This window comes from Pseudorca crassidens, chromosome 3, assembly GCF_039906515.1.
Source record: "Pseudorca crassidens isolate mPseCra1 chromosome 3, mPseCra1.hap1, whole genome shotgun sequence".
NCBI lineage: Eukaryota > Metazoa > Chordata > Mammalia > Artiodactyla > Delphinidae > Pseudorca > Pseudorca crassidens.
In genome coordinates this window covers 42825217-42849546 of record NC_090298.1, presented here as the reverse complement: position 1 = coordinate 42849546, position 24330 = coordinate 42825217, and the positions used below count along the sequence as shown (strand labels likewise).

Here is a 24330-nt window from a genome sequence, read left to right as displayed (position 1 = left end):
TCCTCAAATAATAAATAATTTAATATAATAATATAACTGGGAAAAGCAAAACATAAGATATCTGAAACATGTCCAGAGTCCCTTATTCTCAAGGCATTTAAAAAATACTGGAAAAGGAAGGAAATCTAATTCATGCATTAAAAAATACGAGTCTTAAATATAATTTTTGAAATAAAAATACATACACAAAAAACCAACAATAACTCTGGACCACAAAACTACTTAAGAAAAAAAACGGATCTCTGCCATTCTTCTCTAGTTTAAAGAAAAATGGCTATAAACAGCAAAGTATGATATTATAGATATAAGAATTATAATTACTCCCTTACATTTTCATCAACCACAAGGTGCAGACCATCTCCCCCTGCTGGAAAAATGTAGTGCTGTAATGGAGTAGGCCGATAATCTGTGTAAATTACATGACAAGGCTGTAAAAACAAAGAAAAGTAATTAACCATATATTTTATTTCTTCAAAATAATACCATGTATATGACCTACCTAAAAGACCTTAAGGAGACAAATTTTTGAATTCAACATTTCAAAAAGAAAAAAGTTTTTTTAAAAAAACCCTTAAGTCAGGAAGAGAAAAATGGGGAAAAATGAGGTCTATCAAATTATACTACCATCTGTTCAATTTTACTAATTCCCTAATCAGGGATAAATATCAATACATGATTTGAGTTTCCATATGATCTTGGATCCATACCCTAGACCTGTGATGCCATAATTAAAGAAGACTTCAATTTCTCCGTAGCAGCAGTAATGGTGACACAGAATGCTCCCTGAGGTAAAATAGAACTTTTCTAGCCCAGAGACTTTTCAAAGCTTTACTAAAAGAGCAGGTTGATCTAACTCCTCCAGAAGATCCACTGTGTTTCTATCCTACAGAAGCAACATGATGTTACAAAAATGCCATTAGAGAGCTTATAAATGGATAAAAAATAAATTTTCAGCATTCTGGTATAAGGGAAAAATAAGGGCAGAAAAATAAAACCAAGAATAAATTTAGTACACATGAACAAAAGCTTGTTATAAGGTCCTTTAATGCTGCTAAAATTAGACTAGAAAAACAAAAAGAAAATACAGTCAGTAAAAAGTCTGCATTCACATGAAAACAATCAACTCACACTCTCAGAAGATGCCCAGCTTTTTCCCAGTACCGAGGTCTTAGAGAAAATTCTCTACTGTGTACTCATGGTTCATTGTATGAATAGATAGTTTCCAAACCTGGCAGGTCATCGTGATCAATTTGGGAGCATTTAAAAGTTAAAGGTTTCAAAACCCAAGACCCTACTCCCAGAGATTTTGATGTATTGAGTTTGAGATGGGACTCAGAAAATTCACACTTATAAGAAAATTAGTCGGTTGATTGTGATAAGCTTGCTCGATTTAAAAAGTAGTTTCACATTAAAATGTCTTTATTCTAGGCAGCATCAGGAACGAAGTACAGGATATAGTAAGGCCAACTTGTAACATTTTAAATATGGAAAACATCAAAAAAGGGAAAGAAAATACCTGTTTGTGTAAGTGGCAAATCCATTCAGCAAACTGCCGGGCATTTGGAATAGTAGCCGAAAGAAAGACATAGTGAACATTATCAGGAAGCAAAATAATAGTTTCTTCCCACACAACACCACGCTCTGAAAAATACAAATACACCTTGGAATTCAATGTTACTTTATTATTTTCTCTCAAGCTCAATAATTAGAAATACAGACCATGTTGCACAAGGATATTTTTAGCCACAGACCCTTACTGTAAACTACTTTAGTTCTAACCATGAATTCATTTAGTAGAAAATTAGTAGACTAAACCAGCATAAACACAATGTACTCTGAAATAACAGCCTGCAAAAAGCAGTGCCAAACTGAATCCTGTTCAAACAGCCTAACAAGAGTCCCAGGACAATGGAAACAGTATTTCCATCTCACTTAGAGAAGCATAAGTTGTTGGCTTATAGAAAGTCACAGTAACAAATTTCAAAGAAACACCATTACTACAGCATATAGCATCGTTCATCTAAATTACCATCATGATCTCCAGAGATGAAAGATTTGATAAACAAAACTATAAGTCAGATGGAAAAAAAATGGAAAAATCCATGTGAGAATTTCCCTCCCATAAATGAACAAATCAATACAGGATTCATGATTTAAAAACCAAAATAACTGTTTAGAACCTAATCTTATGAATTTCACAAAAGTGAAATTTCTAAAAAGGGTAAATGATTTCTTTAACTTGTATTATTACTTTCACTATGAATACAGGTTAACTCACTGCTTTAATTCAAATAAAAACTAAGCTTTAAGTGTGTACATATTAAACATTTAACTTTTAAATGTGTTTGTTAACTTTCGCGCTGCAAGTTCAAAATTCCAAGTAAACTTACTTTTCCATTACAGTAGTGCAAAAGTAAAGGGATAAATTTTTTGCTCATTTTTATTTCATAATCCTCATTTTATTTTTACCATAAACATGCACTTATTTAAAAAAAACAATAAATAAAAATCAAGAATGTTAACTTTGTAGGCTAGAAGTTTTAGAAATTCTTTAACGTTAGTTACACTAGAGAGCTCTCTATTAGAGGGAACTAATTTTAATTCCATTTTTAAAATGTGAAATTGCATTTTTTCACCCAGAAGTTGTTACTTTTTAAGAAGCTGTAACTGAATGAGATCCTACTGGAAACAGCACATCATGTTATCCACAAATTAGTTTATAAGAACTCTACTCACATGGAAGATCAACAACTACTTGTTCAAAATTCCTAATGCCATTCTTTTTTTTTCTTAATATCTTTATTGGAGTATGATTGATTTAGTGTTGTGTTAGCTTCTGCTGCATAACAAAGTGAATCATCTATATGCATACATATATCAACATATCCCCTCCCTCTTGCATCTCCCTCCCACCCTCCGTATCCCACCCCTCTAGGTGGTCACAAAGCACCGAGCTGATCTCCCTGTGCCATGCAGCTGCTTCCCAATAGCTATCTCATTTTACATTTGGTACTGTATATATGTCAGTGCTACTCTCACTCTTCGTCCCAGCTTACACTTCCCCCTCCCCATATCCTCAAGTCCATTCTCTATCTCTGTGTCTTTATTCCTCTCTTGCCCCAAGGTTCTTCAGAACCTTGGTTTTTCCTTTTTAGATTCCATATACATGTGTTAGCATACGGTATTTGTTCTCTTTCTGACATACTTCACTCTGTATGAGAGACTCTAGGTCCATCCACCTCGCTATAAATAATTTCGTTTCTTTTTATGGCTGAGTAATATTCCATTGTATATATGTGCCACATCTTCTTTATCCATTCATATGTCAATAGACACTTAGGTTGCTTCCATGTCCTGGCTATTATAAATAGTGCTGCAATGAACATTGTGGTACATGACTCTTTCTGAATTATGGTTTTCTCAAGGTATATGCCCAGTAGTGGGACTGCTGGGTCATATGGTAGTCCTATTTTTAGTTTTTTAAGGAACCTCCATACTGTTCTCCACAGTGGCTGTTATCAATTTACATTCCCACCAACAGTGCAAGAGGGTTACCTTTTCTCCACACCCTCTCCAGCATTTACTGTTTGTAGATTTTTTGATGATGCCCATTCTGACCGATGTGAGGTGGTACCTCATTGTAGTTTTGAGTTGTATTTCTATAATTATTAGTGATGTTGAGCATCTTTTCATGTGTTTGTTGGCAATCTGTATATCTTCTCTGGAGAAGTGTCTATTTAGGTCTTCTGCCCATTTCTGGATTGGGTTGTTTTTTTGATACTGAGCTGCATGAGCTGCTTGTATATTCTGGAGATTAATCCTTTGTCAGTTGCTTCACTTGCAAGTATTTTCTCCCATTCTGAGGGTTGTGTTTTGGTCTTGTTTATGGTTTCCTTTGCTGTGAAACAGTTTTTAAGCTTCATTAGGTCCCATTTGTTTATTTTTGTTTTTATTTCCATTTCTCTAGGAGGTGGGTCAAAAACGATCTTGCTGTGATTTATGTCATTGTGTTCTTCCTATGTTTTCCTCTAAGAATTTTAGTGTCTGACCTTACATTTAGGTCTTTAATCCATTTTGAGTTTATTTTTGTGTATGGTGTTAGGAAGTGTTCTAATTTCATTCTTTTACATGTAGCTGTCCAGTTTTCCCAGCACCACTTATTGCAGATGCTCTTTTCTCCATCATATATTCTTGCCTCCTTTATCAAAGATAAGGTGACCATATGTGCATGGGTTTTTCTCTGGGCTTTCTACCCTGTTCCATTGATATGTGTTTCTGGTTTTTGTCAGTACCATACTGTCTTGATTACTGTAGATTTCTAGTATAGTCTGAAGTCCAGGAGCCTGATTTCTCCAGCTCTGTTTTTCTTTCTCAAGATTGCTGTGGCTATTTGGGATCTTTTGTGTTTCAATACAAATTGTGCAATTTTCTGTTCTACTTCTGTGAAACATGCCATTGGTAGTTTGATAGGGATTGCACTGAATCTGTAGATTGCTTTGGGTAGTACAGTCATTTTCACAATGTTGACTCATACAGTCCAAGAACACAGCATATCTCTCCTTCTCTTTGTATCATCTTTAATTTCTTTCATCAGTGTCTTATAGTTTTCTGCATACAGGTCTTTTGTATCCTTAGGTAGGTTTATTCCTAGGTATTTTATTTTTGTTGCAGTGGTAAATGGGAGTGTTTCCTTAATTTCTCTTTCAGATTTTTCATCATTAGTGTATAGGCATGCAAGAGATTTCTGTGCATTAGTTTTGTACCCTGCTACTCTACCAAATTTATTGATTAGCTCTATTAGTTTTCTGCAGCATCTTTTGGATTCTCTATGTAGAGTATCATGTCGTGTGGAGAGAGCGACAGTTTAACTTCTTTCCGATTTGGATTCCTCTTATTTCTTTTTCTTCTCTGATTGCTGTGGGTAAAACTTCCAAAACTATAAAAGTGGTGAGAGTGGGTAACCTTGTCTTGTTCCTGATATTAGAGGAAATGGTTTCAGTTTTTCACCATTGAGAATGATGTTGGCTGTGCATTTGTCATGTATGGCCTTTATTATGTTCAGGTAGGTTCCTTCTATGCCTCTCTTCTGGAGAGCTTTTATCATAAATGGGTGTTGAATTTTGTCAAAAGGTTTTTCTGCATCTATTGAGATGATCATATGGATTTCATCCTTCAATTTGGTTAATATGGTGTATAACACTGACAGATTTGCATATATTGAAGAATCCTTGCATTCCTGGGATAAACCACTTGATCGTGGTGTATGATCCTTTTAATGTGCTGTTGTATTCTGTTCGCTAGCATTTTGTTGAGGATTTTGCATCTATGTTCATCAGAGACGTTGGCCTGTAGTTTTCTTTTTTTGTGACATCTTCGTCTAGTTTCGGTATCATGGTGATGGTGGCCTCATAGAAAGAGTTTGGGACTGTTCCTCCCTCTGCTGTATTTTGGAAGACTTTGAGAAGGACAAGTGTTAGCTCTTCTCTAAGTGTTTGATAGAATTTGGCTGTGAAGCCATCTGGTCCTTGGCTTTTGTTTGTTGGAAGATTTTTAATCACAGTCTCAGTTTCAGTGCTTGTGATTGTTTATTTTTTCTATTTCTTCCTGGTTCAGTCTCAGAAGGCTGTGTTTTTCTAAGAATGTGTCCATTTCTTCCAGGTTTGCCATTTTATTGGCATACAGTTGCTTGTAGTAATCTCTCATGATCCTTTGTATTTCTGCATTGTCAGTTGTTACTTCCCCTTTTTCATTTCTAATTCTGTTAATTTGAGTCTTCTCCCTTTTTTTCTTAGTGAGTCTGGCTAATGGTTTATCAATATTCTTTATCTTCTCAAAGAACCAGCTTTTAGTTTTATTGATCTTTGCTACTGTTTCCTTCATTTCTTTTCCATTTATTTCTGATCTTTATGATTTCTTTCCTTCAGCTAACTTCAGGGGTTTTTTCTTCTTCTTTCTCTAATTGCTTTAGGTGTAAGATTAGGTTGTCTGAGATTTTTCTTGTTTCTTGAGGTCGGATTGTATTGCTATAAACTTCCCTCTTAGAACTGCTTTTGCTGCATCCCATAGGTTTTGGGTCGCTGTATTTTCATTGTTATTTGTTTCTAGGTATTTTTTTATTTCCTCTTTGATTTCTTCAGTGATCTCTTGGTTATTTAGTAGTGCACTGTTTAGCTTCCACGTGTTTGTATTTTTTACAGATTTCTTCCTATAACTGATAGCTAGTCTCATAGTGTTGAGGTCGGAAAAAATATCTGATATGATTTCAATTTTCTTAAATTTAACAAGGCTTGATTTGTGACCCAAGATAAGATCTATCCTGGAGAATGTTCCATGAGCACAAGAGAAGAAAGTGTATTCTGTTGTTTTTGGATGGAATGTCCTATAAATATCAATTAAGCCCATCTTAATGTATCATTTAAAGCTTGTTTCCTTATTTATTTTCATTTTGGATGATCTGTCCATTGGTGAAAGTGGGGTGTTAAAGTCCCCTACTATGATTGTGTTACTGTCGATTTCCCTTTTTATGGCTGTTAGTATTTGCCTTATGTATTGAGGTACTCCTATGTTGGGTGCATAAATATTTACAATTGTTATATCTTCTTCTTGGATCAATCCCTTGATCATTATGTAGTGTCCTTCTTTGTCTCTTGTAATAGTCTTTATTTTAAAATCTATTTTGTCTGATATGAGAATTGCTACTTCAGCTTTCTTTTGATTTCCATTTGCATGGAATATCTTTTTCCATCCCCTCACTTTCAGTCTGTACGTGTCCCTAGGTGTGAAGTGGGTCTCTTGTAGACAGCATATATATGGGTATTGTTTTGGTATCCATTCAGCCAATTGATGTCTTTTGGTTGGAGCATTTAAACCATTTATATTTAAGGTTATTATCAATATGTATGTTCCTATTACCATTTTCTTAATTGCTTTGGGTTTGTTTTTGTAGGTCTTTTCCTGCTCTTGTGTTTCCTGCCTAGAAAATCTCCTTTAGCATTTGTTGTAAAGCTGGTTTGGTGGTCCTGCATTCTCTTAACTTTTGCCTATCTGTAAAGGTTTTAATTTCTCCATTGAATCTGAATGAGATCCTTGCTGGGTAGGGTAATCTTGGCTGTAGGTTTTTCCCTTTCATCACTTTAAATATGTCCTGCCACTCCCTTCTGGCTTGCCGAGTTTCTGCTGAAAAATCAGCTGTTAACCTTATGGGGATTCCCTTGTATGTTATTTTTCCCTTGCTGCTTTTAATATTTTTACTTTGTATTTAATTTTTGATAGTTTGTTTAATATGTGTCTCAGTGTGTCTCTTTGGGTTTATCCAGATGGTAGTCTCTGTCCTTCCTGGACTTGACTATTTCCTTTCCCATGTTAGAGAAGTTTTTGACTATAATCTCTTCAAATATTTCCTCAGTTCCTTTCTTTGTCTCTTCTTCTGGGAACCCTATAATTCGAATGTTGCTGCATTTAATGTTGTCCCAGAGGTCTCTGCGACTGTCCTCAAGTGTTTTCATTCCTTTTTGTTTATTCTGCTCCCTGGCAGTTATTTCCACCATTTTATCTTCCAGCTTACTTATCCGTTCTTCTACTTCAAGTATTCTGTTATTGATTCCTTCTAGAGTATTTTTAATTTCAGTAATTGTGCTGTTCATCACTGCTTGTCTGCTGTTTCGTTCTTCTCGACCCTTGTTGTTTCTTGTCTTTTCTCCATTCTGTTTCCGAGATTTTGGATCATCTTTACTATCATTATTCTGAATTCCTTTTCAGATAGGCTGCTTATGTTATCTTCATTTATTTGGTCTTGTAGGTTTTTACCCTACTCCTTTGTCTGTTACATATTCTTTTGCCATTTCTTTTTTTTGTTTTTTGGATGGGTGCTGCTGCATTCCTGTCTTATTGGTTGTTTGGCCTGAGATGTCCATCACTGGAGTTTGCAGGCAGTTAGATAGAACTGGTTCCTAATGCTGCGATAAGCACCTCCGGGAGGCCTCACTCAGATTGATATTCGCTGTGGTCCGAGATTCTCTCTTAGTCCAGTGGTTTGGACTTGGAGCTCCCACCACAAGAGCTCGGGCCCAACTTCTGGCCTGGGAACCAAGATCCTGCAAGCTTCATGGTGCAGTTAAAAAAAAAAAAAAAGAAGAAGAAAGGAAAAAGGAGCAGTACAATATCAAGAACATAAAAGAAAATAAAATCAGAAAGATAAAGGTATATTAGGAAAAATAAAACTATAATTGAAACAACTGCAACAAGGTGAAATAAAACCACAGGAGAAGGAAAAAAAAGGGGGGGGTGGACAACAAGTCAAAAGGAGAGATCACTAACAAAGTATAAAGAATAAAATAAAATTAGAAAAATAAAAGATTTATTAGGAAAAATAAAAATAGAAAAGAATCAACAGCAACGAATTAACAACGTAAAACAGAACCCCAATCTGAGAGAGGAAAAAGGAAACGAAAAGAAAAAAGCCTTGGCTATGTGGCCGCAGTTTAGGTAGGGGGTGGAACTTAGGTAGTGGCAGAGTTTAGGGTGGGGTGGGGCCTGTGCAGAAGGGGAGAGGCAGCATGTCGAAAGGAGGGCCTCTGGAGTGTTGGGCTCAGGAGTTAGGAGGTAGGGCCCTGACTGAGGGTGTGTGGGTGGGGTTTAGGCCCAGCTCGTTGGAGGGGTTCTCCAACTGTAGAAGTAGGGCCCTGGCTGGGGTTATAGTGGCGGGGCTTGGGCTCTGTGCTGTAGATGGGAGGCTCCAAGGGCAGAGTATTAGGTCCGGGAGCCCAAAATGCTTCCTGGTGCCTAAGTGGACAGGGAAAGCATTGGCCCCATTCCCTTCTGTTCTTTCGCGCCCCTCCCCCACCGTCTCCCCTGGGGTCTCCCCCATTGCCACTGGACCCCTGATCGTGGGTGGGTCCTGCTGGGTGCAGGAACTCCTTCTCTCCCCCAGCCACCCCTCAAGGGTGCCATCCCAGAGGTTCGGCCTTTACTTTTGCTCCCCCTTTCCTCCCTCCCACTCCCTCAGGACCCACGTGGCTGGAGGGAGACTAGGTGGGCAGAGGATCAGGCCCGGGATCTCAACAGGTTCCTGGGGGTCCAGCTGGGCAGGGGAAACCTGGCCATGATCCCTTTTGATCCTCTGCCCTCCCAATGGTTCCCAATTTCCCGCATTGGGTGTGGGATCCCTTCCCCTCCCCAAGCCGTCCCTCAGGGATGTCAGTCCTGTCCTGCCTCCACTTCTCCTCCCATTTCACTCCCCCCACGCCCCACATCCTACACGGTCACTGGGGTTTCCTCCTGTCCCTTAGGTGTCCATGGTCCCCCACTGGTACCTGGTAGATGCCCTAGTTGTGAGGAGATGCGAATTCCGCGTCCTCCTAGTACGCCATCTTGACTCCGCCCTACCTAATGCCATTCTTAAATAAAATACATGCTCACATCTCAACAACACTACAGAATATACCTGAATCTCTCATGTAATGAATTTCATCAAATATGACCCAAGCAACTTCTCGCATAACTTCAGAACCTCTGTACAGCATACTTCTCAAAATCTAAAGAAAAAGGAGAAGATTTAGCAGGATTCTGACATACCAAAAGCTCTTCTATCTAACAAGAAATTTTGGATATTCTTTTTTAATGGAAAGATTAAAATAATTTTAGGGAGATACATATCTCTAAAATACATAATATTCCTTCCCTAAATCCAAAATAAATGACTTCTCAAGTAAGTAATCAGATATAATCCATGGAAACAATTATCATCTCCATATCCATATATCCTGAATAAGAAGCCACTTCCTTGCATGTACAGCACTTAACCCAAGACCTACACTTGCTAGAATACGAGAATAACGTGAAGTTATCTTCTATCTAACACAATGGATCTTATACTGTTATCCATTTTTTCTACCTCATCTTACCAGTATGAATACTTTCTAACAACCGTTATTGTGATTTCTGAGTTAAATACATCTTCCACGGATGGAAGAAAGTTTTGAGAATGCAAAATAAACTTACTTTAGGCACCACGATGAAAAGTGAGCAATGCTTTTGGGTAACTCTAAAAGCCAGGAGCTAATTTACACTCTCTAGTGTACCATGTCTTTGTAGAATGCAATGATATAATTCAAGCATGTACAAAAATACTTAGTAAAGACAGCTAATAGTGTCCAAAATGTAAGATGTTACAAAGATATGCAAAACTTAACTGTGATTATGGAAAGAAGCTAAACATAACTGGGTGTTTTAAAAAGTTAGTTATCTATTTGTATCAACACTCAGATACAGAAGAAAAAAAATCACACAGAACAAGGAGCCACTACATATTCGAAACTATGTACTGAAATCCTTGAAATTATACAAAACCATCAAATTATTTTCAAGTCACTGATAATACACCTTTAAAAATATTTTGTGAAGAAAAAACTGCATCTATATTATGACAAATAACAGAAATATTGGTAATTTACAACTAAATTCAATTACTAGAACTTGTTTTAAGATGAACTCTATCCCTTTCAAGTAAATCTACTCAGACAGCAAAATGTTACATTTTTATTGATACAGAGCAAGTAATAAAACATTATCTGTTTTAACTGAATAACCACATTAATTAAAAGGAAAATTAATTTAATTAAATTGAGACACCATATAAATTACCTCTGTGGTCATAACAAGACAAGATGCTGTAGGATTAATAGTAACATCTCCAGTCATCAGACCAACATCTTGAAATTCTTCATACATTTCACGGTATTTCTGGTTACTCAGGGCCTTAATTGGGCTAGTAAATATTACACGCTGTTTTTCCCTTAAGGCCAATGCAATGGCATATCTAAAAATGTGAAAACAAATAAGAATAAAGAATTTACAAAACCATGTCTTTAGAAGTATGTGATTTAAAAAATTCTATTCATATATAGTGTCCAAACTTTCCCTAATTACGTATCTTAGATAGACTTTGCAGAATATTAATGTCTTATTCTATTTACTTTCAACAAACTATAATAATAGTAATAACGATGATAAATGTGAAGAATAGTGGTCTAAATGAATAAGAACGTTTTAAACTCTGGTCTCTTGGAGTTAATGTAACTTAATTACTAATACCAATGGATTACTAATGGTTATTACCCTATTTCTTGGAAGTAAAACACATTTGTTTCTCTAGATGGGCCTCCAAAAGTTTACAGAGCCTCTGCCTGTCAATTTATACATACACAGAGTATAAATACTTAGGAAACACTGGAAAATGAGTTTGAGTTTCACAAATAAGTTAATGCGTATGTATTCTCTTCCCACATGTATTAGTTATCAAGTCTGTCCTTTGTTTGTTTGTTAGTTTAAATAAACAGCTCTGACCTTTTTTTGGTCGGCAAACCTTTTCTTTTTTAAAGACTTATTACTTAAATTTTTAATTTTATTTTTGGCCGTGTTGGGTCTTAGTTGCAGCAAGCAGGATCTTCACTGAGGTGTGTGGGCTTCTCTCTAGTTATGGTGTGTGGATTTTCCCCTCTCTAGTTGTTGCGTGGAGGCTCCAGGGCACATGGGTTCCAGAGTGCACAGGCCCTGTAGTTTGCGGCACACAGGCTCTAGTTGAGGTGCATAAACTTGGTAGTTGTGGCATGCAGGCTCAGTTGCCCTGTGGCATGTGGGATCTTAGTTCCCTGACCTGGGATCGAACCCATGTCCCCTGCATTGTAAGGTGGATTCTTTACCAGTGGACCACCAGGCAAGTCCCATCAAGTCTGTCCTTGACTGGAAATTAAGGCAGGTTCCAATAGTTCTTCTGCAGAGATTAATAGAATACAATATAGTTTTTCCTTTTTGAAGAAAATTCAGCAGAGTTAAGTATTTAAAAATAGATCATGAAATCAGGACTAAACTTAGCAGCATGGTAGATCCTCCTTACTTAAGATACAGTTCCTATCCACAACAGGCTTATAACCTATTTGGGGAAATAAAAATATGGGATTTCCCTGGTGGCACAGTGGTTGGGAATCTGCCTGCCATTGCAGGGGATACAGGTTCTATCCCTGGCCCGGGAGGATCCCAGAGGCCGCGGAGTAGCTAGGCCTGTGTGCCACAGCTGCTAAAGCCCACGCGCCTAGAGTCCATGCTCTGCAACAAGAGAAGCCAACACAGTGAGAAGCCTGCACACCTCAATGAGGAGTAACCCCCACTCGCCACAACTGGAGAAGGCCTGCGCGTGCAGCAACAAAGACCCAATGCAGCCAAAAATAAATAAATAAAAATAAATTAATTACTTACAAAAAAATTTATCCCAACCACGCCCCCAGTGAAATAAACAATTAAAAAATTAAAAGTTGTCCAAACGTGATCAAATATGAATAGTAAGAGACATACATGAAAGAGAAAAGAATATACAGATGCTACAAAAAATTAGAAGATATAAAAAGAAACAGGAAAGTGATCAATACTTAAGAAAAAGAAGCAGTCACAAGAAACTGAGTGGGCCCAGATGTTGGACTTAGCAGACAAAGACTTCAAAAAAGCTGTAACAGGGCTTCCCTGGTGGCGCAGTGGTTGAGAGTCCGCCTGCCGATGCAGGGGACATGTGTTCGTGCCCTGGTCCGGGAAGATCCCACATGCTGCGGAGTGGCTGGGCCCGTGGGCCATGGCCGCTAAGCCTGCGCGTCCGGAGCCTGTGCTCCGCAACGGGAGAGGCCACAACAGTGAGAGGCCCGCGTACTGCAAAAACAAAAAAGCTATAACATACATGTCCAAAAAATGTAAGGAAACCATGTTCTAAGAATTAAAGGAAATAGGACAATGATTCAACGAATAGGAAATCTCAACAGACACCTGAAACTATAACAACATAACCAAATGAAAACTCTACAGATGAACAGTACAATAATTGAAATGAAAAATCCACTAGGTGGCTCAAGAGCAGATCTGAGATGGCAGAAGAAAGTATCTAAATATGAAGATAGATCAACAGAAATTATCAAATCTAAACAGAGAAATAGAAGAAAAATAAACAGACACTCAAAGATCTATGCGACAACCTCAAGTGTCCAAACATAAGTTCCAAACTGAGAAAGACGTAAGATAAATATTTGAAAAAATAACAATAAAAAAACTTCCTAGATTTGTTTTAAAAAACATTATAGATACCACAAGCACAATGAACCCAAGCAGGAAAAACTTTGGAATCACACCTAGAAACACACCTAGAAACTTTCAGAGTCAAACTGCTGAAAGTGTTCAAAGTAGCAAGAGAAAAACAACTCAAAACATACAAGAGAATACCATCATAATTAAGGCTTACTTCTGATGGGAAATAATGCAGTAGAATGAAACAATGTCAGCCAAATGAGTATCCAATATTGAAAGAAAAAAAATGTCAACCAAGAATTACATATTCAGTGACATTATCCTTTCAAAAATAAAAGCAAAATAAAGACATTTACAAATAAAAACTGAGTAAATTTACTGCTAACACATCAACCCCAGAAGAAATATTCTTAAAAAATTCTTTAACTTGAATACAGAGAAAAGAATAGAGTTCTAAAAATGATAGATATGTGGGTAAATACAAGACTGTATAGGGTTTGTGCTTCTCTTTTATTCAATTAATATTTTTAAAAACATAAGACTGTTTAAAGCAAAAACATTATTTTAACATTGCATTACACTGGATTTATAACATATAGTTGAAATATATGTGATAAAAATAGCAGAAAAAAGGAGGAAGAACTATTAGAGCAAGGTAACAATATTTTACAGAAATTGTGGCTGTAATTTAGTTAAAAATGTATACTGTAAGCCCTTGAGTAATCACTAAAAACATAACCCAAAGCTAAAAAAAAAAAATCAACAGAGGAATTAAAATAGTATACTAAAAAAATGTTTGTTAAATATAATAGAAGCCTGTTAAGACATGAGACACATTACTGAAAAACAACAAAATCAACCACATCAATCATTAAATCAAATTATTAAAATCATAAAGTATCTTCTCCAACCACAAAGAAATTAAATTAAAAACCAAAACAGAAAGGTGTATGGAAAATCACCAAATGCTTGAAAAGTAAACATAAGAGGAAACCAAGAGAAACTAAAAAATGAATTGAATTAAAAATAAAATGTAACTACCAAAATTTATGGGATGCATGTAAAGCAGTAGTACTAAGAGAGAAAATTATAGTTTTAAACACATTAGACAGGAAGAATAATGTAAAATCAATCTAATTCCACTTTAAGTAATTCCTTGATAGACACAGATTATCAAAACTGACTCAAGAAGAAAGCAAACTGAGTTAGGAATTAAAAAATCTTCCCATGAAGAAAAGCCTAGGTGGTTTAGATGGCTTCATTAGTAAATTCTGTCAAACATTTAAAGAGAAAATACCAAAACTACACAAATCTTTTCAGAAGACAGACCAGGAGGGAACGCTTCCCAACTTATATTATCAGGTCAGTATTAACATGGTATCAAACCTAGACAATGACCTTGTAAGAAAAGAAAATTACACACCAAAATCCCTCATGAAGATAAGATTCAAAGATATTCCAGAACAAAATATGCGCAAACTGAAACTGGCAACATCATATAAGATGATCATCTGCCATAAACAACCAGGTTTATTTCAGAAATATAAGGATGGTTTAACAAAAAACGGATGTAATATACCACATTAACAGAGTAACAAGCAAATACCATATCCTTGCCTCTATAGATGGAAAAAAGATTTGATAAAATACAATGCTTCTTTTTTAATCCTCAATACACTCATTTTTCCCAGCTTTATTGAGATATAATTGACATGTACCATTGTGTAAGTTTAAACTATATACTGTAAGATTTGTTACCCATATATATTGTGAAATGATTACCATAATAAGGTTAATTAACGTCTCCATCACCTAATTACCTTTGGTTTTTTTCTGGTAAAAACATTTAAGATCTACTCTCTTAGCAACTTTCAAGTGTATAACACAGTATTTTTAAAGATAATAACCATGCTCTAAATTAGATTCCCAAAACTTACTCATTTTGTAACTGGAAGTTTGTTTCCTTTTATCAATATCTTCCTACTTCCTCCACCCCGTCCACCCCAGACCCTGGCAACCATCATTGAAACTCCGTTTCAATGCGTTCAGCTTTTTTAGATTCCACGTGAAAAGTGAGATCACACAGTCTTTGTCTTTCTCTGACTTATTTGACTTATAATGCTCTCAAGGTCCATTCATGCTGTCACAAATAGCAGGATTTCCTTTTTTTGATGGCTAAATAATTTTCCATTGTGATCGACAGTGTGTGTGTATATGGATACAGACAGACAGATATCACATTTTCTTTAACCACTCATCTGTTGATGGACATAAGTTGTTTCCTTGTCTTGGGTATTGTGAATAATAGGAATGCAGATATCTCTTTGAGATACTAATTTCATTTCCTTTAGATATATATCCAGAAGTGGGACTGTTGGATTATACTCTTATTTCTAATTTTTTGAGAAACCTCCACACTGCTTTCCATAGTGACTGTACCAATTTACATTCCCACAACAGTGCACAAAGGTTCCCTGTTCTTCATACCCTTGCCAACACTTGTTATCTCTCGTCTTTTCGATAATAGCCATTCAAATAGGTGTTTTTAAATTTTTTTCATTTATTCCCAACTAAGAATAGAAACTTCCTCAAAAAATATATATATATATGAGAAAATATTTGTGATATTGGGATAGGCAAAAATGTCTTACGTACTGACATCAAAAGCATAATCAATCCATGAAAGAAAAAACTGAGCTGAACATCAAAATAAAAATCTTTTGTTCTACAAAAGATACCATTAAGATAGTTTAAAGAATTATTTATGATGCAGTAAGACCAACATCTCAATTGTAAAAATCAGCGAAAGACTGAAATAGATATTTAAGATAAGCACAGGAAATTGATACTTAACATTTTTAGTCATCGCAGAAATTCAAAACCACTATGAGACATTACTATATACCCACTAAAATAGGTATGATCAAAAAAAGATAATGACAAGAGGTGGTAAGGACATAGAGAAACTGGCACCCTCATCCATTATCGGTAGGAACACAAAATGGTACAGCCACTTTGGAAAACAGTCTGGCAATTTACTGAACAGATAAATATATATTTCCCATAAAACCCAGCAATTACAGGTACTACCCAAGAGAAATAAAAACATGTCTACACACAGACTTGTACATGAATGTTTATATCAGAACTACTCACAATGGTCAAAAACACAAAACAACTCAAATGTCTATCAACTGAATAGGTAAATAAAATGTCAGGTATCCATAAAATGTAATACTACTTATAAATAAAAAGAAATGAACTAGTGATATATACAACATGAATGAACCTCAAAAATGTTATTCTAAACAGGGAAAAAAAAAACCACAAAAGACTCCACATTACATGATTTCATTTACATGAAACTTCTAGAAAAGGCAAAACTATTTAGACAAAGCTGATGAGTGTTTGCCTAGGGTTGGAGGTGGGAGTAGGTTGAAAGCAAACACACGTAACAAAACCGTATGTATGGAAGTGTAAAACTGGAGAGGGTTGCACAACTGTACAAATTTATTAAAACTCACTGAACTGTATACTTTAAATGGGTGAATTTAATAATATTTAAATTACATACTAATAAAGCTTTTAAAAAAGGCTTTGCATAAAATAAAAAAAACACCAGGGCCAGAAAACTACTCAATTACATAGATAATCTGGTACCAAAATGTTAACCCTAGCACCAGATTTATAAATAAAATATTACACTTGCTACAGTTACCAGCTAAAGCTGGAGTTTACCTTAAGTCCTTGAATCCCTAGGGGAAATCTTTATCTGAGATCCATGAACCACTCCCTGAAATTATAAAATATGGTATGTACATACAAATATATACCTCATCACATTTTTTTATTGAGGTAAAATTCATACAACATAAAATTAACCATTTTAAAGTGTACAATTCAGTGGCATTTAGTACATTCACTATGTTGTGCAACCACCACCTCTACCTGATTCTGAAACATAATTCTCATCCTTCCAAAAACCCCATACCCATTAGGCAGTTACTTTTTGCTCCTCTCCTTTCAACATCCCCTGGCCTCCACCAATCTTTCTGTCTCTAGGAATTTACCTGAGATATTTCACATAAATGAAGTCATACGGGATATTTCACACAAATGGAATCACACCTACTGAGTCTGGCTTCTTTTACTCAGCATGTTTCTGAGGTTCACCCACACTGTAGCATGTATCAGTACTTCACTGCTGTTACAGCTGGGTAATATTTCATTGTACAGATAAACCAGATTTATTTATCTATTCATCAACTGATGGACTTCTGGGTTGTTTCTACCTTTTCACTACTGTGAATAGTGCTGCTATGAACATTCATGTATAAGTATCTGTGTATCTGTTTTCAATTCTTTGGAGTAATATACCTAGGAGTGGAATTGCTGAGTCATATAGTAATTCTACATTTAACTTTTTGAATAAGTACCAGACTGGTTTCCACAGCAGTCCTCACCAGGTTTTCAAAGGTGTCTATAAACCTGGTGAATTTCTTAAACATCTCTTTATGTTCTCCTTACCCAGAGTATGAGAGCAGGTTTCAGCATATACATGAAAATTTCCCATACTGAAAATTAGTCTGCTTTTGTAGGAAAAATGAAAGCAAAGTTACACTAATGCCCAGAATCTTAATGACTATATATGTTGCCTTTAAATGGATAATGCACCAAACTACTGTACACTTTTCTAAGTGAGATAAAATAACTGAACTAAAAATAGTCAAACCTCTTCTATATTTGTGCCTTAGGAGGAAACTAACTTCTGACTTCAGCACCTTCTGAAAAGTGGACCAATAAAAGAATTAGTCCTACTCCACTGGATAGAACTAAGGCAGTACCTGACCATAATGTGTCTGAATCTCGGAAACAGATCAAGACTAATCTGCAATTGGCTGATGCCATTAGAATGAAAATCTAAGATCCAAAGCTTCACTTGTATAACTCCCCTGCAAAGAGAAAAATTTTGAGTTACACCTAAGCCAAGGCCTGGAAAGACTAACATACAATAACTAGATAGGCCCTGACTATCCCAAAGGACAATATTCCAGAACTCATGAAATATATCCACCATTATTCCAAGGTAAAGGTAATGATGAATAGGGAGACTGGAGCCATTTTTAAGTTTCCTTCCTCTATGATCTTCTTTACTCTTTAGGTGGTCACTGTTAAGAATACCTAATTCAGGGCTTCCCTGGTGGTGCAGTGGTTGAGAATCTGCCTGCCAATGCAGGGGACATGGGTTCGAACCCTGGTCTGGGAAGATCCCACATGCCGTGGAGCAACTAGGCCCGTGAGCCACAACTACTGAGCCTGCGTGTCTGGAGCCTGTGCTCCGCAACAGGAGAGGCCGCAATAGTGAGAGGCCCGTGCACTGCGATGAAGAGTCACCCCCGCTCGCCACAACTAGAGAAAACCCTCGCACAGAAACGAAGACCCAACATAGCCAAAAAAAAAAAAAAAAAAAGAATACCTAATTCAGCTGCTCAATAGGAAAGCTGTAATTTCTCCATAATGAAGAAATAAAATATATTATAAATTATTAATAGTTAACCTGCAAACTCAAATTGATTTTCGAAAAGATGCCAAGACTGAGGGGAAAAAATAGTCTATCAACAAATTCTGAGACAACTGGATATCCATATGCAAAACAATGAAGTTGGACCTACAAAAATAAAAAGCCCTCAAAATGGATCAAAGAACTAATATAATAGCTAAAATTACAAAACTCTTAGAAGAAAATATAGGTGTAAATCTTTGCGACCTTGATTAGGCAACAGTTTCTTATAAATGACACAAGCAACAAAAGAAAACAGATGAACTGCACTTCGTCAAATTAAAGACATCTGTACCTGAAAGAACACTCAAGAAAGTGAAAAGATGACCTACAGAATGAGAGAAAAATTTTGAAAATCATGTATCTGACAAGGAACTAGTATCAGAATACAAAACAACTATCACAATTCAACAAGACAACCCAATGAACAAGTAAAAAAAGACTTAAGCAGACGTATCTCCAAAGACATAAAAAGGCCAAAGAGCACATTAAAAAATGTTCAATATCATCAGTCATTAAGGAAGTGCAAATCAAAACCACAATGAGATATCACCTCACACCTGACAGAATGGCCATCATCAAAGAGGCAAGAAACAAGTGCTGGTGAGGATGAGGACAAAAGGGAACCCTTGTGCCCAAGTGCCCATCAATAAATGAATGGATAAATAAGATGTGGTATATGCATATCCAATGGAATATTACTAAACCATAAAAAATGAAATCTTGCCATTTGCAACAACACAGATGGACCTAGAGGGTACTGTGCTAAATGAAATAAGTCAGACAGAGAAAGACAAATACTGTATGATTTCACTTGTATGTGGAATCTAAAAAACAAAACAAATGAACAAACACAACAAAACAGAAACAGTTATAGAAACAGAAAACCAACAGGTAGTCACCAGAGGGGAGGGTGGTGAGGGGAGGAAAGAAATAGGTAAGGGAGATTAAGAGGTAAAAACTTCCAGTTGCAAAATAAATGAGTCATGGAAATGAAACATACAGTATGGGGAATACAGTCTAATAACTACGTAATATCTTTTTATGGTGACATATTGTAACCAGACTTATTGTGGTGACCATTTTGAAATGTATCGAATTATCAAATCACTATGCTGTGTAATAGGAACTAACATAGTGTTACAGGTCAATTACACTTCAAAATAAACTTAGAGAAAAAGAGATCAGATCTACGGTTACCACAAGTTGGGGTGGGGGTGGGGATTGGGATGAAGATGGTCAAAAGGTAGAAACTTCCAGTTATAAGTAATAGGGATGTAATGTACAATACAATAAATATAATTAACACTGCTGAAGATTACATTAAAAAGTTGTTAAAAGAGTAAATCCTAAGAGTTCTTTCTCATCACACAAAAAACAGTATTTCTTTAATTCTGTATCTATATGAAATGATGGATGTTCACCAAACTTATTATGATAATCATTTTATGATGCATGTAAGTCAAATCATTATGCTGCAAACCTTAAACTTACACTATGCTATATGTCAACTCTATCTCAATAAAACTGGAAAAAAAAAAATAAACTTCACATGATCAGAATCTAGAAACAATGTACCTAATATAGGATTATACTAATACCCACAGAACCTTAATCTTGTCTAGAAATAAGTAACATCATTGCTTTTTATCTTTCTGGAATTCTTTTCAGAAACCTAATTAGTTCACCTTTAAAAATGTTTTACATTATTCTAACTTGCATTATGCTGAAAATCCACATTAAAAAGTTTTTACTTAAAACAATCATAAAATAAATTTACTGTATAATCAATTTAAAAAAAAGGTAGTAACAAGTGTTGGCAAGGATATGGAGAAATTGAAGCCCTCATAAAATGACGGTGGGAAAATAAAATGATGCAGCTGCTGTGGAAAACAGTTTGCTGGTTCCTCAAAAAGTTAAACATGGAATTAAACATGACCCAGTAATTCCATTCCTAGGTATATACTGAAGAGAAGTAAAACCATGTGTTCAAACAAAAACTTGTACATAATTGTTTCCAACAGCATCATTCATAATAGCCAAAGAACTGCAAATACTCATATATCCCATAAATTGATGAATGGATAAACAAAATGTGGTATATTAATACTACACAATTAATCAGCCATAAAATATTAATCAGTCATAAAATACAATTCAACCTGGATGTATACTACAACACGGATGAACCTTAAAATCATTATGCTTAGTGAAATAAAACAGAAAACAAAAGGTCACATACTGTATGATTCTATTTATATGAAATGCCCAGAAAAGGTAAAGTCATACAGAAAGCAGACTGGGGGCTGAAAGGAACTGGGTCTAAGGAAATGCGGAATGACTGATTAATGTGTACATGGTTTCTTTTTGCCATGGTGAAGTTGTTCGCGAACTAAAGAGTAGTGACAGCAGCACACATGAAGGAAAAGAAGTTAACCCACAAAAGCCTATCTACAACAGACTGCAAAATCCCATCCACCTGAAAGAGCACAATCCACTTTCAGAATGGCCCAGTTCCTCTCAAACTTTAATGGACATATGAATCACCTGGTGATCTTGTTAAATGCAGATTATGATTCAGTAGTTTTGGGGTGGGTCCTGAGATTCTGCCTAATAAGTCTGTAGGTGATACTCATGTATCTGGTGCAGGACCATACTTTGAGTAGCAAGACTCCAGAACTGTGGTCTTTAAATACAGTTTAGAAGAAAAGATACCTATCAAAAAATTTAAAACACAGGCATTATATGTGTATTTATTTACAAAATTAGATAACTACTGTAGTAATAGAGAACACACATTAAAAATAATGTAGAAAATACTTACTTCCAGCACAGACTAACAAGGACTGGCTTTACCTATCCACCTGAAACAACTACAAAACATGACAAAATATATGAAACAATGATTTCAGACACTGAATAAAAGCACAGTAATCCTTGAGAAAGTGGAAGCAAACTAGGTAATTCCAGATTACTGTCCACAGAGTTTCCAAGTCACAGTTCCAGGATATGGAATCTGGAGGTTTCCCTAAGTTAAGCAGACAGAGGTGGGAGCCTGGGGAGGCCATGGCAGCTACACTGCAGTGGAAAATAACCAGAGAGGAGAGAGCTGGACAGAGGGAAAGCTCTGAACATCTGCTGAGCACTCCTGTGTTTTCAAGTAAGTAATAATCAGTGAATAAGTGATAGGAAACAACTGAAAGCCAGGGGAAAACCAACCAAATGAAGCAGAGCCAAAAATAACCAGATCTTCACAGGGCTGGGAGTTGTTCAGGTTCCCATTGGTCATGGTGGAAAAATTCATAATTCACAAGATACTGGCTAGAATACCAAGAAATATATTAAATAGTGGAGAAAATTAGCCGTAGATTGTATGCTACTCTAGCCCTGCCTAAAATCATCATAAACACAAGCCCTGAAAGGATTACATTTTTTTCCAAGAAATTATACCCCAGAAAAAAGCTGAAGATGTTAATAGAAAGGGACATTCAAGATGGCAGAAGAGTAAGACGTGAAGAACACCTTCCTCCCCACAAATACATCAGATATACATCTACATGTGGAACAACTCCTACAGAAACCTACTGAACACTGGCAGAAGACCTCAGACCTCCCAAAAGGCAAGAAACTCCCCACGGACCTGGGTAGGGCAAAAGAAAAAACAGAGACAAAAAGAATAGGGGGCTTCCCTGGTGGCGCACTGGTTGAGAGTCCGCCTGCCGATGCAGGGGACACGGGTTCGTGCCCTGGTCTGGGAGGATCCCACATGCCACGGAGCGGCTGGGCCCGTGAGCCGTGGCCGCTGAGCCTGCGCATCCGGTGCCTGTGCTCTGCAACAGGAGAGGCCACAACAGTGAGAGGCCCGCGTACCACAAAGAAAAAACAAAAAACAAAAAGAATAGGGACAGGACCTGCACTAGTGGGAGGGAGCTGTGAAGGAGGAAAAGTTTCCTCACACTAGGAGGCCCCTTCACTGGCAGAGACTGGGGGTGGATGGGGGGAGGTTTGGAGCCACAGAGGAGAGTGCAGCAACGGGTGCAGAGGGCAGCGGAGAGATTACTGAAGAGGATCAGTGCTGACCAGCACTCACCAGCCTGAGAGGCTTCTCTCCTCACCCGCTGGGGTGGACGGGGGCTGGGAGCTGAGGCTCTGGCATCAGAGGTCAGATCCCAGGGAGAGGACTGGGGTTGGCTGCGTGAACACAGCCTGAAGGGGGCTAGTGCGCCACAGCTAGCCGGGAGGGAGTCCGGGAAAAAGTCTGGAACTGCCGAAGAGGCAAGAGACTTTTTCTTGCCACTGTTTTGTGGTGTGCAAGAAAAGGGGATTCAAGGCACCGCCTAAACTAGATTCAGAGACAGGCGTGAGCCGTGGCTATCGGCACAGACCCTAGAAACGGGCATGAGACGCTAAGGCTGCTGCTGCTGCAGCCAGCAAGAAACCTGTGTGCAAGCACAGGTCACTATCCACACCTCCACTCCCGAGAGCCTGTGCAGCCAACCACTGCCAGGGTCCCGTGATCCAGAGACAACTTCCCCGGGAGAACACACGGTGTGCCTCAGGCTAGTGCAACGTGATGCTGTCCTCTGCCGCCACAGGCTCGCCCCGCATTCCGTACCCCTCCCTCCCCTCGGCCTGAGTGAGCCAGAGCCCCTGATCAGCTGGTCATTTAACCCCCTCCTGTCTGAGTGGGAACAGACGCCCTCAGGCGACCAACACGCAGAGGCAGGGCCAATCCAAAGCTGAACCACAGGAGCTGTGCAAAAAAAGAAAAGAAAGGGAAATCTCTCCCAGCAGCCTCAGGAGCAGCGGATGAAAGCTCCACAATCAACTTGAGGTACCCTGCATCTGTGGAATACCTGAATAGACAAAGAATCATCCCAAATTGAGGCAGTAGACTTTGGGAGCAACGATATATATATTATTTTCCTTTTTCTCTTTTTGTGAGTGTGTACGTGAATGCTTCTGTGGGTATTTTGTCTGTATAGCTTTGCTTTTATCATCTGTACTAGGGTTCTGTCTGCCCCCTTATTTTTCTTTTCTTTTAGTTTAGTTTTAGCGCTTTTTATCATTGGTGGATTTCTTTTTTGGTTTGGTTTCTCTCCTTTCCTTCTTTTGTTTTTTGTTACTTTTTTTTTTTTGCGGTACGCAGGCCTCTCACCGCTGCGGCCCCTCCCGCTGCAGAGCACAGGCTCTGGAGGCGCAGCCTCAGCGGCCATGGCTCACGGGCCTAGCCACTCCACAGTATGCAGGATCCTCCCAGACTGGGGCATGAACCTGCGTCCCCTGCATCGACAAGCGGACTCCCAACCACTGCGCCACCAGGGAAGCCCTGTTTCTTGTTATTTTTTAATAATTATTTTTTATTTTAATAACTTTTTTTTTCTTACTTTCTTTCCTTTCTTCTCCCTTTTATTCTGAGCTGTGTAGATGATAGGATATTGGTACTCTGGCTGGCTGTCAGGCCAGTGCCTCTGAGGTGGGAGAGCCGAGTTCAGGACATTGGTCCACCAGAGACCTCACAGCTCCACATCATATCAAAGGGCAAAAATCTCTCAGAGATCTCCACCTCAACGCCAAGAGCCAGCTCCACTCAAGGACCCAAACTACAGTGCTGGACACGATATGCCAAACAACTAGCAAGACAGGAACACAACCCCACCCACTAGCAGAAAGGATGCCTAAAATAATAAGGTCACAGACACCCCAAA

General features: G+C 37.5%; 1 protein-coding gene across 1 annotated transcript in view; it reads right to left on the bottom strand.

Moving 5' to 3' along the window:
• Window positions 1-24330, bottom strand: part of MTREX (Mtr4 exosome RNA helicase) — a 146504-nt gene that overhangs the window by 89443 nt on the left and 32731 nt on the right. Inside the window, exons 6-9 of the mRNA XM_067730704.1 lie at window positions 10642-10816; window positions 9443-9533; window positions 1517-1641; window positions 330-428 (exon numbers count right to left, since the gene is read on the bottom strand). Coding sequence (XP_067586805.1) covers window positions 330-428; window positions 1517-1641; window positions 9443-9533; window positions 10642-10816 — 490 coding nt within the window. The remainder of the gene's footprint in view (window positions 1-329; window positions 429-1516; window positions 1642-9442; window positions 9534-10641; window positions 10817-24330) is intronic.